Here is a 17,442-nt window from a genome sequence, read left to right as displayed (position 1 = left end):
TTTCATGGCTCATAATTCCGACGCCGCCGCCACATGCTCGACACCAAAGGGGCTTTTATCAGCGGCAGGCCAAACGTCCCACTTTGGGCTTTGAATTGCGCCTGCACGAATTATCATGTAATTTGCCTTGCCTCTGAATCTGCACCATAAAAACTCCATATTATGCTACACAGAAATTAAATTTAGTTCCAAAATTTAAAATTTTAGGTTTCTGTTTTGCACAAATATAAATAGCAATACTCAAAATTGTATAAACATTGGAAGAAAAATTTAAATCAGTTGGTTCTATGGTTTGAGTTTTTTTACTGAATAAAATATAATTAAGTTTTTTCTAGGAAAAACAATTATTTTTATAAACGATTCGTGAAGAGCTCAGAAGACATTTGCTCTGGAAAGTTTACTCTTTTGTTTTTATTGTTTTTCCTTCTTTCTATTGCAGTCAAAACCCGTTGTGATTAAATAAATATTTAAATAATTTTAAAATAAGATTATTTTCATCAAACAGTATATTATTCTGTTTTTAAATTTACAGCTAATTTGAACTATAAAGAAAATATCAATTTGATGCAAATAAAATGACTTCATTCAATCTTTAAAAAAACAGCAAGCGTTTTAAATTGACTCTGAGCCGCTCATTCTGCCCTAATATTTGTTAAGCGTGCTCCTGATCTCTACGAAACTTTCATTGGACGTGACTGGGTTGTGTGCCTTGATTTCGCCGAAGATCCCCTCAAATGATTTTTCTTTGAAAATGAATAAGGAGGCGGAATTCTTTGAAAAAATGAGATGGTTGAGAGTTTTGAAGAAATTTAGCCAGGGCGTGTATTAAAACTTTGAACAAAGTCTGAAAGTTGACGCGCAGGGTCTGGAAAAAGGAATTTTAATACTGGAGAAGGAAAACGCAAAATTTGCATTTTTACAATAAAACCCGCGTTTACAGCCGCTTGCATATAAAATGGGTCGGGGGTTTTTGATGCCGTTTTACAACCGGTTTACTGTTGACACTTCACCTATTATAATCTGCCGAGAGCAAATAACAACACGGCGGCGTGTGCGAAACGACCGGCGGCGGACCCTCTCAGCATTTTTTCGCCTTTCTTTCCTGATAAATATTTTATTCGCGCTGCTGTTGGATGATGGCGGAAATAATGTCTTTCTAATGCAGCAACAGCCGTGGTTGTGCGCCGGCCAAATTTTTATACCGCCTCTTTTATGGGCCGAAGATAAAAGTCGAGGCAACTTTTTACTCTCATTCCCAGATAAAAATTATACTTTACGACCGATATAACCCACTTGGCGGCCCTGGGCGAAAAAGTGCAAAAAAGCCGAAATACCGTCAGCTTTAGACACTTTTCACTTAAACTTTTACACTAACTCACTTGATACATCATTGAAAAATTTCAACCATATATTTGGCATTAATTTAAGAGATCTGCTAAAAAAAATTGTGATAACTTTGTGTAAGTTTTGTTTTAAAAAAAGGCGAATTATCAGAAATTTTGTCAAATAAAGAGACAATTGATGGCCTGTATTTATTTCATTTTAATCAGCATTTATGGGTAATCAGTAGATTTGCGTTTGCGTTGGTGTGGCTTTCATGCATTAAGAAAAAAGTATGTATAGATTTCTTATCTTTTCGTTAATTTTTTCAACATTAAGAGTAAATTTTTTTGCCTATTTTTCTGATTTATATTCAATATTTAATTATATTCACATTAAAACGACGGTAGATATAGCTGGCCCAACAGATCTGAGCCTATGTAACTGATCACTTTGACACGCCAATTCACCCTCGAATGAACTTTTGTGCTGTTTTTTTTATTTATACCTAAAAAATATTATTTATGTGTAGAGAATAAAAAGAATTATCCACCTTGATTCAAAACAAGATTTAAATTAAGTAAAAACATTAAGCCCCTCTGTCAAGAATAAAAATTTGAAATACATATACGTACAAAATTTTAGCTGGACATCCTCCTGTGCCGTACCAGCGCATCTGCCCTAGCTGTGACCGAAAAGTGGTGACCAAAGTCTATTATCACCCAAACGCCAAGACTCACTTCATTGCCACCATTCTGTGTTGCGCGTAAATATTTCGTTTTTATTAGCGTCAAGCAAATAAATCAAATTTGGAAATCGCAGTTGCTGCTTGATTGCCTGCGTACCCTACTGCAGGGATGATTGCAAAGAGCCGCACCACTTCTGCTCTCATTGTGGAGCTTACTTGGGTCACGCTGCTTTCTAGCTCATACTGCTTTTTCCCACCGTCATCCATTTGAAAAAACAAAAATATGTAATGCAAATTCCACTGACACATTTTTTTAGTTATATACGATCAATTAAAAATTAATTTGACATCTCAATAAATTATTATATTTGTTATACTTTCGGCTTTGTACAGATCAGAAACATAGTTATTAATCAAAGAAAATTAGAGGTTAAAGCAAATTGCAACAGAACTTAGACTGAAGGGAGGTTGAATATTTGATAAAAAGAATTAACAGATACGAGGTTAATTTTTTATTCCCCCTATGGTTATAATCCAAGTTTCATGGTATTCATCTTGAGAAATTGCATTGACAAGAATGCAAAATGCCTATATTTCATAGTCAAAAAATATTCATGTTACAATAACTTGTAAAAAATTTAAATTCTTACTTAGAATAGATTAATTTATTATTATTTATTCTTCTCGGTCTGTACAAAAGTTTTTAAATTGGAGAATAATACAAAACATGATAATTGATAAATTACAACAACTCACTGAAACTCGTAGCCGAGTATTTACCAAGAGGCAATAAATACCCGAATACTTGCCGCACTGCAGCCTAAACTACGGGGAAAATTTTTTCAAATTTGTTTTACACGCTCTTTGCACAATTTTGGAAAATCATATGACGCACACGATTTTAACACAGAAGGGAGGGAATTCCATTGGGATGCGAGGCAAAAGCGAAATGAGTAGAGGCGCACTTTCGGAGGAACGAGCCGGTGGTGCTCTTCGTCATTATTACTGTCTTTTATCTTGCAGCCGGTCTTGATTCGCGCCATCGCGTCCATGTCAGTGTCTCCGTCCAGAAATTTTCAGAAGAAAGTCAAGTCATTGTATTTAGGCTGCTGCTGGACAGTGAGCAACTCGGTCTTGGCCGCCTCGGAAATGTGCCGCCCGTGCACAAACCGAAGGGCTCTATTTTGAACTCTCTCAAATTTTTATCTTTCTTTCAGCTTTCTTTAGAGATATAATATTTTTAGATTACCAATTGACTAAAAAATTTATTTAACTTCTTAATTATACATTGTTACTTTTGCATGATGCGTTATAATAGATTTTAGTATGCTGTTTCACATCATGTAGACTGACGTAGACAAAGAATTGTGCATCATGTTCACACCATGAACAGTATTCATATGCAATTTCAAGTCGAGCATTTCCCTTTTGCATATTTTACATTTCATTTTCTTTCTTATGTGAGCTGCGTCAAAGTGACGTTTCAAATTTGAAGCAGTGTAGAATTTTCTTGGACATTTCTCACAACTGTAGCGCGTTTCAATCACTTTGTGCACAACTGCCAAGTGCTTTCCCATACTTGTTTTGTTTGATAACTGCCTACTGCAGTGAGCACATGTGAGGCTTTGATAATGGGGATTATGAACATTCTTCATGTGACTACTTAAAGAACCGCTACTGGAAAAATAATCAGTGCAAATTGTGCACTTAATTCCAAGGTTTAAGTATTTTAAAGCTCTTAATCTTTTAACATTGAAAATATGTTGTTTATGGATGTGATATTTCAAAGGTGATAAAGAATTGAAAACCTTAGGGCACAAGTCACAATAGTATTCGGGCCTGCATCCTTTGAGTTTGTGCTGTTCAAGCTGACCTCGACAATCAAATTCCGTTTTGCACTTAACACATGAAGGCTTTTTTAAATGAAAGAAAAAAAGTGAGGCAGATATTTGTAAATTGCAAACTTGACATTTCCTGAAAATATGAATTTTTTTTGTATGAGTCTGTAAGGCGTTTCTGGTAGTGAACTTTTTGGGACACTTTGAACACTTTAACATTTCAGCTTTTCTTTGGTGGAACTGAATCTCATGTTCAACGACAACAATTCTACTTTTGGACCTAAAATTGCAAACAGAGCATTGAAACTTTTTGCTTTCCTCAATGCTTTTATGTTTAGCTTCTATGTGAGGGGCCAATTCTGCCTCAGATTTGAAATAACTTGCGCATCCCTTAAAATGGCACTTAATGGCAACATCAGAATGCTTCAGCTTGACATGGTTCAGGAAGGTAAATCGTTTCATTGCTTTTAGTTGGCAATAAATGCAATCATAGAGTTCGTGTGATTTTGGCTTCATGTGGAATTCTTTCACATGGGACTCCCTCTCGCCAGTAGTTTTAAAGTAAGTGCAGCAATTTTTGTGATAATTGCACCGAATTGCAGTTTTTGAATGTTTAGATTTTATATGGAAAATCCAGCGTGATTTTCGCGCAAAGATTTGTCCACAATAACAGCATTCTATATTCAAAGTTTTTTGTAAATTATTTTCTGGAACATTTGTCACGGTACTTGCTCTTTCCTCACTTTCTTGATGTTGAGTCGCTTCCTCTAACTGAACTTTGGTCAATGGAATCCAACACTGTTTTACCTTTCCAGCTAAAATCATAATGTTGTGTTATTAACCTTGCTTATGTTAATTCAATAGCGAACTTTCTTGCACACCTTCATAACCTTTATAAAGAATCATGTCACAGGAATCAAGCTCTGGCCACCAGCGCGAATCCAAAGTTTTTTCTTTATTTTCCATCAGTCTGGCAACGCTTTCGTAATAATATCTGCGTTAAAAATATGTAATGAAAAATTTAGATTGGATAATTTAAAGTTAAAAACAAATTTTATAAATTGGTCCCTTAATTCTCTCTTCTATTATTCAAAATTGATAAATTGATTTGATCTTTTATATAAATTTATATCATGGATAATAAACTTGCAATAAATATAATGGACCAATTCTAACGACTGGAAACTTTATTATTAGTTTATTTTATGATTGATTAACTGACCTAGCATCCCACACGCAGAAGTAGCAAAAAAGGTCGTCATCCTTGACTTCGTATGCCAGATCAGTTTCTAGGAAATTTAACAACTTCTCCTTGTCCAATTCGGCCGCTCGGTGGCCACCGTCGGCCGCCGGCCGCTCGCAAAGTCTGCACAATTCAGCCCACATTGGTTTGTTCTGGTTTTATCATCAGCGAAAGCAAAATAAATCCGATATATCCGATTTTGTTTACAAAAATGCAGTTGTGCAGGTCCAGCGTTGGGTCCAGCTGCTCACACTTTCACTTGTTTTGAACCCCCAACAGCCCTGTGGGCGGGGCTTATTTTTTACCTGCAAAGGGCGCAAAAAGAGCACGTGGCCCAAGAGCACGTGGCAACTGGTATCATGTGAATCAAGTTTTTAATAAAAAGCGGTTCAAATGCAAGCATAGTTTTAGGATCACATACATTTTAGAGTTGAAAATTATTCTTATATTTTTCTACGTTCATAGTGTACTGCTATTTTTTTACACTTACCTTATTCTGTATACTTATTTATTATATAAAAGTGTTAATTTAGTTGCAAAGTGTCTTGATTAATTTTCATCGAACTGATTGTTATTGTAAAACATTTTTAATTGGGCTGAAAGGGCAAACTATTTTTTTTAAAAATTATTACTTCAGATGGAAAAGAGTTTGAATTCGTGTTTGACAATGTGACAAAAACATAAAAAAAATAGCTTATGTTGTTTGACCAAATTCCAACTTAATTTATCACACAAACATCAAAGCAACTATAAAATAAAAATTTCATTTCAAAAGCAACTTTAGAAAGTAAAAAAAATAATTTTTAGCTATTGTTATTATTATTTATTGATATTGATGTTTATTTGTCCTCAGAATGACAACAGATTTTTTTTTTTAATTTTTATGTATTTAATGTATTGAATTAAATTAAATTATTTTATTATTTATTTTATATGTTGATTCATTTGTTGTTGTTGTTTTTTTTTTGCAGTAATGTTTACCTGGTGTATTTTTTTTTATTTGATAGAATTTAAAAAAAAAAATCTTTCTAATACTGGTATACTGACATATCCAGCATGTTCTGAAAAGCAACAATTCTTTTTAAATAAAAATCACACAATCAGAGTAATGTATTCATAACAAAATGTGGACAAATTAATATAATAATAAGAAGAAATTTAATTATTTTTAATTTCTAGCAGCATATCATGAACCCTTGCACCAATCCATAGCAAATAATTAGCTGGTACAAACAAACATTTCCGTACGTCATCGAAATGCAAAGACGCGTTCGGCAAACACGCGCGAATGGTAGAGAGAAAGGAGCTCCATCCATCCTCATCTCGGGGATGAGATGAAAACGCAACCCCGCCAAAATTAGTCGGCTGCGAACGCATAGATAGGGTGCGAGAGCGACAGAAAACTATTTTCGTGGCCTGCGGGCGCACAACTCCATTCGCACATACGGATAACATCGCACACAAGCAAGCAGCGAGTTTGGTGCTGTTTTGTAAGAATTAGCCGGGGCTGGAGAACTGCAGCGTCCCCCAGGAGCAGCGCACGGAGAGGGTGGATGCCGCCTGAATGAGAATTGCGGCTAAATTGTAGTGTATTGCCCGCAGCTATACGTTCGTTCGGTTGATTCCCCGAAGAACACACAGAGAGAGCGAGAGGCCTATTATTTGGTGTGCCCATAGTTACTCCCGACGAGAAAAATCACTTTGCGCTCTCCGAACCGGGCGCTTATTTGGCCCGAATGTCTAATTCACCCCTGCGAGAGCTACACATGCGGCAAATTAACTTTTTTTACCTTTTTGTTAGACCGACTAAATGAAACTAGAGAGGCAGCTAGGAAGAATATAAATATACTCAAAATGAAGACAAAATACCAAATTTCCCAGATCTAATTTGTTATGAAATATCTGATAATTTTGTATTATCTGTTGAAAGGGTCCATTATATTAAAATCTACTTTTTCCTGAAATTAATGGTCCATTTCGATAGAAAAATAAAATATTCAGACAATATTTTAAAAACATTAGAAATACAAAAATGTACATTTTAATGTTAGATTAAATAAAATATAAAATAAAAATTTTGCAAAAAAAAAAATGATAAATAAATATTTCTTGCTTCATTTTTTTATATTTTTGTTTGCAAAAAAATAGTCTTTAATTTGAAACTTGGATTATAAAAAATGCGAAAAAGTAAATAATTATTTAATTACTCAATAAGCGTTCAAAAATTAATGAATTATTCAATACATTTTCAAAGGAACAGAAATTGAATTTAATTTAAATATTAATTTAATTAGCCTCAGGAGCATAATTATTTGCCTATCGCTTTGCCAAGGAAAAATTTTGTGTCTGCATGTGACACCGTGAGCTCCGAAAAGGACAAAAGATCTTCTCTCATCCTCTTGTGTTTTCTTTTCTGGGCACACCGCATGTGTCACGTGTGTGACTCTCCGCAGGAGTGTGTTTGTTGAAAGTCGAAGCACCAAAGGATTTTCATCAACGCAAGGAGGTGGTGTCACGTTCAAAAAAAAAAAAAAAAAAAGGAGCTGGGCTACACTAGACCAAAGTAGAAAATGCCGTAAGCAAAAATCTCGGGCTCACGTTTCGGCTGGCGAATTATTTTGAGGTCTCGCCTGAAAAGCGATACCCCATTCTGAAATTAAATTAACTAATTAAATTAACAGAGTTGCTGAGCAAAACAGAAGATTGTAAAAGAGACCAAAAAGATAGAGCAGGTTTGCTTCAAGGTTTTAAACTACTATAAAATAAAGATACACTCATATGGAAAGAAAACTTTTATTTTTATTTTTAGTGGTCTTGCGTCTTCACAGCTCACCTTATTAAAAAGCCACTATAAAAATTTTTTTAATTTATGAAGAAGTAATATTCATCCTGAATATTCCGGGTTTTCGATTTGCTGAAAATGATTAAATGAAATATGAATAATCAAAATATTTGCGTCAAAAATACTTTGCATAAAGTGCAGTTTCTCTTAACTTATGACATATTATAATAAAATAATATTAAAAAAATAATTACATTACAATTAAATCAGATTAGATAAGGAAAACGTTACAAATTATTAAATTAAAATTATTTGAATAAAATACTTTTTAATTAGTTAAAAAATATGTTTTAATTTTAAAGAAAAATAAAAACTGAAAATTGCATTACTTTGATCAGAACAATTAGAAACAAACTCTAAAAAGTAATAAATTTAATAAAATAATTAATTAATAGCTATAGACATTATTAAAAATGTAATGTCTAATATCACATTTTCTTTACGCATATTTTTTTTTTATATTTTAATCAGCCAACAATAGTTTGAGCTTGTTGGACTGGAATATCAGACGATTGGCTCCTCACAGTTCTCTCTGTGGAACACTTAATCAACTCTTGAGAGAATGCAATTGATCGCCGGCTCGTCTTGCCTGGGCAACGAGAGATAAATTACCTATTTTGAATTGAATTCAACCCTCTCTCTCTCTCTGGCTCTTCTCCTTGGACTAGCTCTCTCGCAAAGTGGTAATTTATTAGGAGAGAGACGCACGGTTTTGTATACGTTCTGCGACACATGAGTTATACGAGCCGTATTATTCAGTAGCGTGTCGACAGGAAGAAATTGTTGTTGTTGGTCATTATAATATCTCGTCCGCTGCAGCCATTGTTCCTCTATTCGAAGGGAAATGATAAGCTAGAGATGATGAGTTAAGATGGTGCCCCCGAAAGGACGAGAAGAAGTATTAATATAATTAGCAGAAAGAGAGAGAGAGAGGCACCGCCTTTTTAATTTGCATAATGAATTGTCCCGGGGGCCGCGGCTTAATTGCACCACACGGAAACCCGCTGCGGAAAAGAAGTGACGAATTTCGCAAAGTGCTGCGCGTCGCATCTTGAGGGGTCAGAACAAAAAGTTTTTTCGTTTCCTAACTCCGCTAATTTTATTAGTTTCACTTTTAGAATTCAGAAGTGTGGATTTTAATAACTTTTTTAAAAAAAAAAGGAAAAATGTTAAAGGAAATAAAACTATTATTAATTTGGATGCCTTAAAAATTAGATTCAAAGTTAATTTTCATCAGGGTATACTTTTTTACTACATATTTTCAAACAAATATAAGTATAGAATTAAAATTATTCAATTTATATTTACTAAAAAATACGTTAAAGACGTTGAAGCTAATAAATAATTAGTACAAGAAAAAATTGTTTAAATTTATAAAAGTTAGCCCTCTATAGTCTCAAATATTTAATATTCAGCATCATATTAAAGAATGAAAAAATATCTATGAAAAAAAAGACAAAATCTATGTTTCCAGCGGAGTAGATTACACAATTAACTGAGAAATGACACAAGACGTAATTTATTATTTGTTAAGATTTAATTATAAATTTCTTCAAAAATCAACAGAATTAAACGATTTTTTAGCTTATAATTTAAATATTTTTTATTTCGAATTTTAATTAAAAATCCATAATTATATTTAAAGAATTTATTAAACAAAAATTATTTTTAATTATTAAAAAAAAAACCATGAATAATCTACCGTTTAAAAAATAATATTCTTTTGTTATACACCAAGTTTGTGTTTGCCAAATACAAAATAATTGAATAAATCTTTGTTTGAAAATATTTTGAAATAACAAGCAAAAAACATAATTTCCTGTTGTGAAACTTTTATAAGCAGGATTTTCCCAATTACGCTGGACTTCAATTCCAGAACAGTGAGATCAAACTTTTGACTTTTGGTCCGTGTGCTTGGCGTAACTTTGCAATAAAATTTGCTCATTTGTCGGGTCGCTTTTAAACTACCCCTTTCTGGCTGGCAGCAGCACCATCTGTTTTCTTTTGACGTCTGTCGCTTTTAGCCTAATAAGAAGGCGCAGACAAGATCAGCAGACCCTCTAGTTAGGGACAAAAAGCCGAGGCAATCAGCCCGCCGACTACAAGCAAGTCTTCATTGCACACACACACACACTAGGGACAAAAAGCCGTGCGCGCGTCATGTTGTTGTTCGCTCGCTTTCATTGCAAATTGCGCAAAACATCATTTGCTGGCGCGATTAAAACGCAGAGCAAAAAGCGGGCCGACATTCTTTGCACGCGGAGAGAGAGACAATGCCGATTCATAAATTCGGACTAAAAAAATCATTGCGCCCATTAAAACCAGAGTACCGGACAAAAATAATGTACACACTCTGTGAAATCAAAACAAAATTGCAACATTCTGCCAGAGAGCTTTATTCTTTGCTGTTTGTTTGCTGCTGTGGGTGGAAAAAGTGAAAAATAATGTGCTGCCGACACGCAATTTTGCAAACAATCTCTCTGCGATGAAGAGAGAAAATCTCAGTAGAGTTCTTTTGAATTTACGTAAACTCTTTCTGCCGTGATGCCAGGTTTTCTTTTAATAAGAATAATAACTTTTTCTTGGAAAAAATCTGGAGCTGGAAGAATTTAGGAGAATTTTTCCTCTCACATATAACTTTGTTGTGGTTATAAATTATAAACTGAATTTTACTTCTTTTTAACACTTTTTAATCGCACTGAATATGATTGTTTGTTTCCGTCAAACTAATTTACAATAGTTTAAATTCCAAGTAACTGCAAAGGAAACAAAAAACGTAAGTATAAGTTTTTTAAGTAAAAAAAGGAGCTTTAACAGAAAATTTTAAATTAATTAATAAATTAAGAAAATTTAGCTTCTTCTTTCAGACCAGAAACGTAAATACGTATTGCTCATTTGATGCATATAAAGTTTATCAATTTATTTGACCAGTTATGAAAATAAATTAATAATACAATGATATGAGATTCCATTTAATTGTTTTGCCGTTTGAGCCATCATCAACACAATGGATGGGGAATTAATCTTGTTCTTTATTTTTCACAGCATGAAAATTATGATTTAAAATGATAAATATTTTTTTCAGAATATTATTGATGCATATTTTAGAATTAAAAAAAAAGAATAACTTACATTTTTAGCCATACATAAAATATTAGTTGATTTAATAATATTTCTTGCAATGAAAAAGTATTTTTATCAGTTATAGATTTTCATATCAGCACTTCTGCTTGTGCTTTGTGCACTGAATTTCTGAGAAAAGATAAGAGCATGCAAAATTTCTGTGAATTCATACGCTATTCAATTTCATCTTGGAATATTGAAATTTCATTTAACCGCGGGCGCACTTTTCTTATCAGCGCGTTAATTTTCGCAGCAGCAGAACATATTCATCTCTGCGCGAAATGTCTTTTTTTTTATCGCAAGCCGACGGCTTATTTTCTTCTCATGATATTAAAACTCGGCAGCTCTCAACGGCAGCTGCTGGGCTGTGAACAGGGAGCACTACCTGTGGAGAGGCTGATTTGCATGATATAATATTTATCGATTTAGGCATTATCGTTGGATGAATTATTTCCCCACTTGGGCCAAAATTTACGACGCACCTAATTAAAAATCGATCTCGCGAAGAAGGCAAGATGAAAAAGAAGAAGGGGGTATTTTATATTTTAATAAAAATCCGCAGACCTGCTTCATCCATCAAGTGACAAATAATAAATCCCGGCCGGCGGACAAAGGCAGCATTAAAGGCTCGACGATAATCAGCGCGGCGAAATTGAATTTGGCGCGGATCAATGCGCCCTTTGAGCGAGTTTTACCTCTTCGGTTTGTTTTCATCCCCCCTGTAATGCAGGAAAGTCGCAAAATCAATCAATCAGACGATTTTCTCCAGATTTAACCCCGTGTCGGGGAAAATGGTGTCGCTCGCAGCTTTTCTGGAAGCAAACGTTTTTCCAGAACGTGCCATGGAAAAGGGGTCGAAGGTCAGCCCGAGCGATGCTATCACCGTCGACACGGGGTGTTAACTCGCACAATTGGATTACAGGTCGGCTGAAGCCGTCGCGTCCTGAATGTCAATTATTTTATTTGCTGCTCACAGATGCATCGAGCGAGAAAAAAAATGCTGCACTGCTTTTACGACTCAATGGCGACCTCGTTTCGTTCTTTCTCCTTTTTTATGATGGATGAGCTATCTGCATTTCAAGAGCAGGTTCGGCCCTTGGCCGCCAGAATTGAATTTTTATTGCGGTCCTTTATGGCCCTGGGGACACCACATACAGACTTCTCTCAATTTAGGCCGCTTTACTACTGGTGTTTGATATTCATTCCTGCACTGTGCGGCCCTCCAGTGCGATTCTCCTTAAGTCGTTATTCACCAAAATTGGCTCTATCAGATATCAGAACCGAAATAGGTTTGGAAAATGTTGTTCTGCACCAAGTCTTATTGGATGTTCCAACATTCTAAATAAATTTGACTTGTGGTGACTTCTGAGAGCTTTAAGGGCAATCAAAATCTGCGAGCGTTGGATCGAAATTTTTCTCTCCGTTAGCAATGCAGAAATCTCTCGGAACGAATTTTGGATAATGGCAAAAAAAAAATTGTTTTAAATTATTGCAGTACAATATATGGATGTACAATATTTCTTTATTATTTATTTTTTTTTCTGCTAAAGACATGATAATAATTGAAATGGGAAAAATGAGCAGAAATGGTGGGTATCACTTCTAGCGGCTAAAACGCTCGCCATCGAAAGAGACGCTGCCGCAGCAGCGTATTCTTGTCCGCGTGTGTATGTTTCTTTTTAAGAAAGTAAGAAGTAAAATAATTGTTGCTGGGTTGCTTCTTTGAAGATTTAACACTATATTACAGTAAAATGTATGAAATATATGCGAAATTCATATTTTTCGCAAATACAAATTAAAAAAAAAAAAATAAGAAGTTGTATTAATTATTTAATGTTTCAACTCCAAAAGAAAACATATTATTCGCAACTTCCATTTTTTGAAATTAAAAATACGAAAGGCATATTTGGCGCAATTTTGTTTGAGGCCGTTGTTTTATTTATACATTATTGTCAATGGTTAAATTTAACCATGGTTATTGCGTAGAGTTGAAGCGTCTCACTGTTCTCCCATATTTTACTTAATTCTCGCAATGATGTGGGAAAATCACCAATAATTCAGCAATTCATCCAAGTGGAAGGAAAATTTACTTGAGGATTATTGTATTCAACTAGTTATTTGTATTTATTGGAGTTCTGAAAAGAGGAACCAAACTACCAGGACCAGGGGAGGGAGGAAAGAGGAGGGAGTCATAATAATGAAGCAGAGGAGTAAGGAAATGGGAAAGAACCAGAAACCAGAACTGTAAAGGAAACACCAGAATCCAGATTGATTTACAGAGTATGTAACATATTATATTATTTGCTCCACAGAGATTCCACATCAGTGCAATAGTTCATACCAGAACTGGAGCTCCTCGGGCACAGTGCGTCTTGAACGAATCTGCTGTAGTGTGTGTAGCAAAAGCAGCTTATACGAGGAAAAAGAGTAAGAATTTTAAAAGGAAAAATTTAATCAATATTATTAATTTTAATTCAACACAATATTTTTACACTTATTAATTAAACACTTCCTTTCTAATTATTATTTTGATATGATTAAAAATAAGTTAATAATTTTGATATAATTTTTTCACAGCTCCATTTAAAAATGTCACAAAATGGTAAAGCTGGCACTGAGCAGAAGATCAAGGATTTGGAGCAGCTGCAAATTTTGAATGATTCTAAGAAAATGATGACTTGGCTGGAAAGTGGTGAACACTACGACTGCACTTTTCTGGTTGGCAGCACCAAGGTATATAATTTTTAGCTATACCATTTTGAAATTTGGGAAATTCGATTAGTTTTTTTTTTTTTTTTTTTTTTTTTTTTTTTTTATTATTGCGCTTTTAAATTTGTCTTTTGAATAACCTTTTGTCAGTAGAACCGGTATTTTAATTTAAAAAAATCAAATTATATTACAGGAGAAACTTTTCAAGTGTCACCGTTTGACGCTTGCAGCAAAAAGCCCAGCACTGGAGCAAATACTCTTTGGTCACTTTGTGGAAGCTGGAAAAGGAGCCGATGATCCCATCTCAATGCCTGACGTCCAACCACCCATCTTTGAGGCTGTTTTGAAGTACGTAAAATATTAAAAATTTATCGTTTCATATATATATTATTAAAAAAACTTTAAAAACAGGTACTTCTATGGACGAGAAACTTCTGGTTTCTCAGAGAGCCTTGATAAAGCCATGGCCGTATTTGAGTTTGCTTCAAAGTGGCAGGTGCCTGTTTTGGACAAAGTAGCTGCCACTATGTGCTTCAGCTTTGATTTCTCAGCGGAAGACCTGCTCATCCTGCATCACATGTTCAGTTTGCATAGTTTTGAAGAAGAGGCCAAGGAAATCATGGCTGTAAGAATGCATTTCTCTTGTTAATACGAGAAATTTCCGTTTTTCCTCTTTAGATGATCTGCCTTCGAGGAAGTGAGGTGCTGAGGTCTTTGGCGATTGCAAACAAGGACACATTTTTGGAGATTTTAAGCAAGAAAAAGTGAATGTTTTCGGCGAGAAAGACTTTTACGATGCCCTCATCAGTTGGTGTGAAGCCCAAGGAGGTGAATCTAATGAGGGTGGAGCTGTTGACACCTCTATGATGAATTGTAAGGTCAGGGAAATGGTTCGAGGTTTTCTCTCGCTGGTTAGATTCAAAGCCTTCAATGACAGAGACTGCTCTCCTTTTATTGGTCAGGGAGAGATTTTTGCTATGCTGGTAGCCAGGCCTTTGTAGATTGCAGCTAGGTTACATCAAGGCAAGTAGTAATAAAACAAATGTCTGTGTGAGAACTTAGCAAGAGATTTAAACAATATTGTACCTATTATAATAAATGAAAATATATACTCATCATTCAAGTGACTTATTTTATTCTTAAAAAAAGGAATAGGTAACTGTATAAAAAATTTAATAAATTTAATTAAAAATTTAAATTTTTTTTATAGACAAAGAACAAAGTAATATAAAATTAATCTGGACAGATATAAAAATTAATTTTCTTAGAATAAATATTTGGAGTTGCCATTTACAGTTGTATCAGATAGTAGAATTGATTATAATATTATCATTGTTTATTCTTCACAAGTAGTCATACATGAAATCGAAAAAAAAATGTGAAGAAACGGCAGCACCTCTGGCGAACACGTCGATAAAACGCGAAGCCTCAAGAGAGGTCCGCGCCGAGATGGGCCGCAAGCTAATGTATTTAGATATTCCCTTGCATTCGGAAAGAGAAAAACGCTTTGCAGAGGATAATCGTACAAAACTGCATAAACCATAATGAATATCTGATTAAAACTCATACACCGTGCTAGCGCAGTCTGAAAAGGAACTAATTTCCCGGCACCGTTCATTTGTGAGGCGCTTCAAATTGCGGCCAGCAGCGATATTTCCAGCAGCTCTAGTTGCGCCGACCTTTTGCTCTCAGCAGCAGGTTTTTGATTTGCATACATTTGAATTACAAAAATATATAAAAAGAAAGAGCCGTCCATTCACCAAGCGTTTTCCGTATCAACAGCCGAGATTGGTTCTCCCCAATCGCGCTCTAATATATTCGGCCAATTATTCAATATTATGGAATGTGCAGTGCAGGCGGCAAAATTGGCTATTCCTCTCTGGTGTGGAATAAAAATCCGAGCTTTCTGTTGCTATTTCTTTTGAAATGCAAAATCCTCCACCGATTAATTTAAAACCGGCACCGTAATCAATCAAGTCGGTTTAGAAATTTTTTCCAAGTGAACAACAGCTTAAAAAAAACGACTAATTTCCATCCCGCTTGCGAGGAAAGCCACTTTTCAAATTAACAGCGCACGCAGACTGATAACAGCTTGTGACGACCCCTTGCGACGAGGATGGTCGGAGAGCAGCGGCTTTTTAAAATTTATTGCCCCTTTCTCTCGGCCGCTGCTTCAAATTTAATGAGAGGACCCACGGTGCTGATATATTATTTTGCACCAAACTCCTCGCCCTGCCTTGGCATACGCAGCGTTTTTCATTTTACTACAATGCGGAGAAACACGGCCGACCAGGGAGCGAAAGAGACCTGCCTGAGGGACCTTTGTTTCGGCTGATGACCCTCATCTCTGCTCACATCAAAAACCTAATTTGGAATGGCCAGTTCTTGAAATTTTTCATCAGGTCATGTATTATTCTCCCAGAGTATGGACATATTGCATTTTCAAAATAAAACTGACTAGGGAAACTTTAAATTTTATCAAGAATATTTTAGCAAATAAAATAAAGTGGAGAAATTCGTTTGTTTCCATGGCTTCCTTTCCGTGCAGTAAAAATGCAACCTGAACAACGTGCATGACAAGAAAGTTAACTGAAATCGCCATATATTTAAAGCGATCTATGCAATTCCTCAACATATGTGTCCAGCAGGTTGCATAATTAAAAGATTTGAACGAGGATTACGTTTAGACTTGTGAGCAAATGAATGTTACAAAAAGCAAGTAATTATTTCAATTTTTTTACATGAATAGGCATTGAAAAAATTTAAGGAAAAATAAATTTGGACTTTGTTTAGAATTACATGAATTTACATATTTTTAAGATTTTTTTTGGTAATTAGAGTCAATTTCAGAGAGGGAAATGAAATTCCACATAATGCGGCGTCTCCTTTTATGACGATGGCTTAAAAAATTGTAAAACTTTCTGAACAGTTCTTTACTTAAACTCTCAGCTCAACGTACTAATTATCAAGTGCTCTTAACAGCCGAATTTTATACAAGACCACGACTGTAAAATTTCCCTAATAAGGAGAGCAGCTCATTCAACCATAAAAGTTTGGCGCCAAGTGCCGAGCGGATTAGCCACAAAAAGATACTTTTTACTTTGCTAACATCTTTCTTTCGTTTTTTTTTTATTCCACACGACAAGAAGCAGAGAGTGACTTACAAATAGCGAACTTTTCGCGCCTTCTCACGAGCAGTTCGTAGCTCCACTTTGGCGCAATAAGGAACAGCACAATAGCGTGTTAAGCACACACACACATTGGGACTATAATATGCGAAACCAACCGCTTTTCACTTCTTCGCAAACACCGCACTGCTCTTTAGCTATTTAAATGCTATTCATAACTCTCGGAGCCCCCGAATATTATGTGAGGGTATAAGAGGGGGTGGGCAAACAAGGCGCTGCTTTTCGCCCTTTCTCTCTTTTTCGGCGGGCAAAAGTTATGAATGATAACAAGAAGAGCAGGCGAGCTCGTTGCGGTGATACCAATCTGCCGCTCTCCTGCCCTGCTGATGTTTGCCGTGGCGTCTTCTTTGTGAGTTGCCAAGAAGAAAGAGTTCGGCTGCGGGAAGCGTCGTGACTCGAGTGCGCAACGACCCCGGAAACACGCACAAAAGTAGCGAGGAGAGGTGCAAAAATAAAATAAAACAATGAGATGCAGATGGGGAGAGAAAAAG

At 35.3% G+C, this 17,442-nt stretch overlaps 2 protein-coding genes across 2 annotated transcripts; one reads left to right on the top strand and one right to left on the bottom strand.

The window, feature by feature from the left end:
- Positions 1 to 2,561: 2,561 nt before the first annotated feature.
- Positions 2,562 to 5,331, bottom strand: LOC132200270 (zinc finger protein 808-like). Its single transcript, XM_059625613.1, has 3 exons — positions 5,069 to 5,331; positions 4,728 to 4,840; positions 2,562 to 4,661 (listed from the first exon to the last, which is right to left on the bottom strand). Exons 1-3 carry the CDS (start codon positions 5,230 to 5,232, stop codon positions 3,343 to 3,345), a joined length of 1,596 nt encoding a protein of 531 aa, XP_059481596.1. The 5' UTR covers positions 5,233 to 5,331; the 3' UTR covers positions 2,562 to 3,342.
- An 8,112-nt stretch (positions 5,332 to 13,443) lies between these two features.
- LOC132201337 (uncharacterized) lies at positions 13,444 to 14,833 on the top strand. The gene is made up of 5 exons (XM_059627435.1): positions 13,444 to 13,481; positions 13,632 to 13,787; positions 13,957 to 14,111; positions 14,175 to 14,388; positions 14,442 to 14,833. Exons 2-5 carry the CDS (start codon positions 13,644 to 13,646, stop codon positions 14,529 to 14,531), a joined length of 603 nt encoding a protein of 200 aa, XP_059483418.1. The 5' UTR covers positions 13,444 to 13,481; positions 13,632 to 13,643; the 3' UTR covers positions 14,532 to 14,833.
- The last annotated feature ends 2,609 nt before the right edge of the window (positions 14,834 to 17,442 follow it).

The sequence above is a fragment of the Neocloeon triangulifer genome, unplaced genomic scaffold (assembly GCF_031216515.1).
Source record: "Neocloeon triangulifer isolate White Clay Creek 2 clone unplaced genomic scaffold, ASM3121651v1 ptg000014l, whole genome shotgun sequence".
NCBI classification, from domain to species: domain Eukaryota; kingdom Metazoa; phylum Arthropoda; class Insecta; order Ephemeroptera; family Baetidae; genus Neocloeon; species Neocloeon triangulifer.
Note: the sequence above shows the minus strand (reverse complement) of the source record. Positions and strands in the feature narration are given on the sequence as shown.

Bases quoted from the DNA above. Each gene is read 5' to 3' on its own strand.
- LOC132200270 (XM_059625613.1), bottom strand. From the start codon at position 5,232: ATGTGGGCTGAATTGTGCAGACTTTGCGAGCGGCCGGCGGCCGACGGT. The intron at 4,841-5,068 runs GTCAGTTAATCA...TTTTTAACGCAG, and splicing joins TTCTGCGTGTGGGATGCTAG to ATATTATTACGAAAGCGTTG. The intron at 4,662-4,727 runs GTGTGCAAGAAA...TTATGATTTTAG, and splicing joins TCTTTATAAAGGTTATGAAG to CTGGAAAGGTAAAACAGTGT.
- LOC132201337 (XM_059627435.1), top strand. From the start codon at position 13,644: ATGTCACAAAATGGTAAAGCTGGCACTGAGCAGAAGATCAAGGATTTG. The intron at 13,788-13,956 runs GTATATAATTTT...ATTATATTACAG, and splicing joins TTCTGGTTGGCAGCACCAAG to GAGAAACTTTTCAAGTGTCA. The intron at 14,112-14,174 runs GTACGTAAAATA...CTTTAAAAACAG, and splicing joins ATCTTTGAGGCTGTTTTGAA to GTACTTCTATGGACGAGAAA.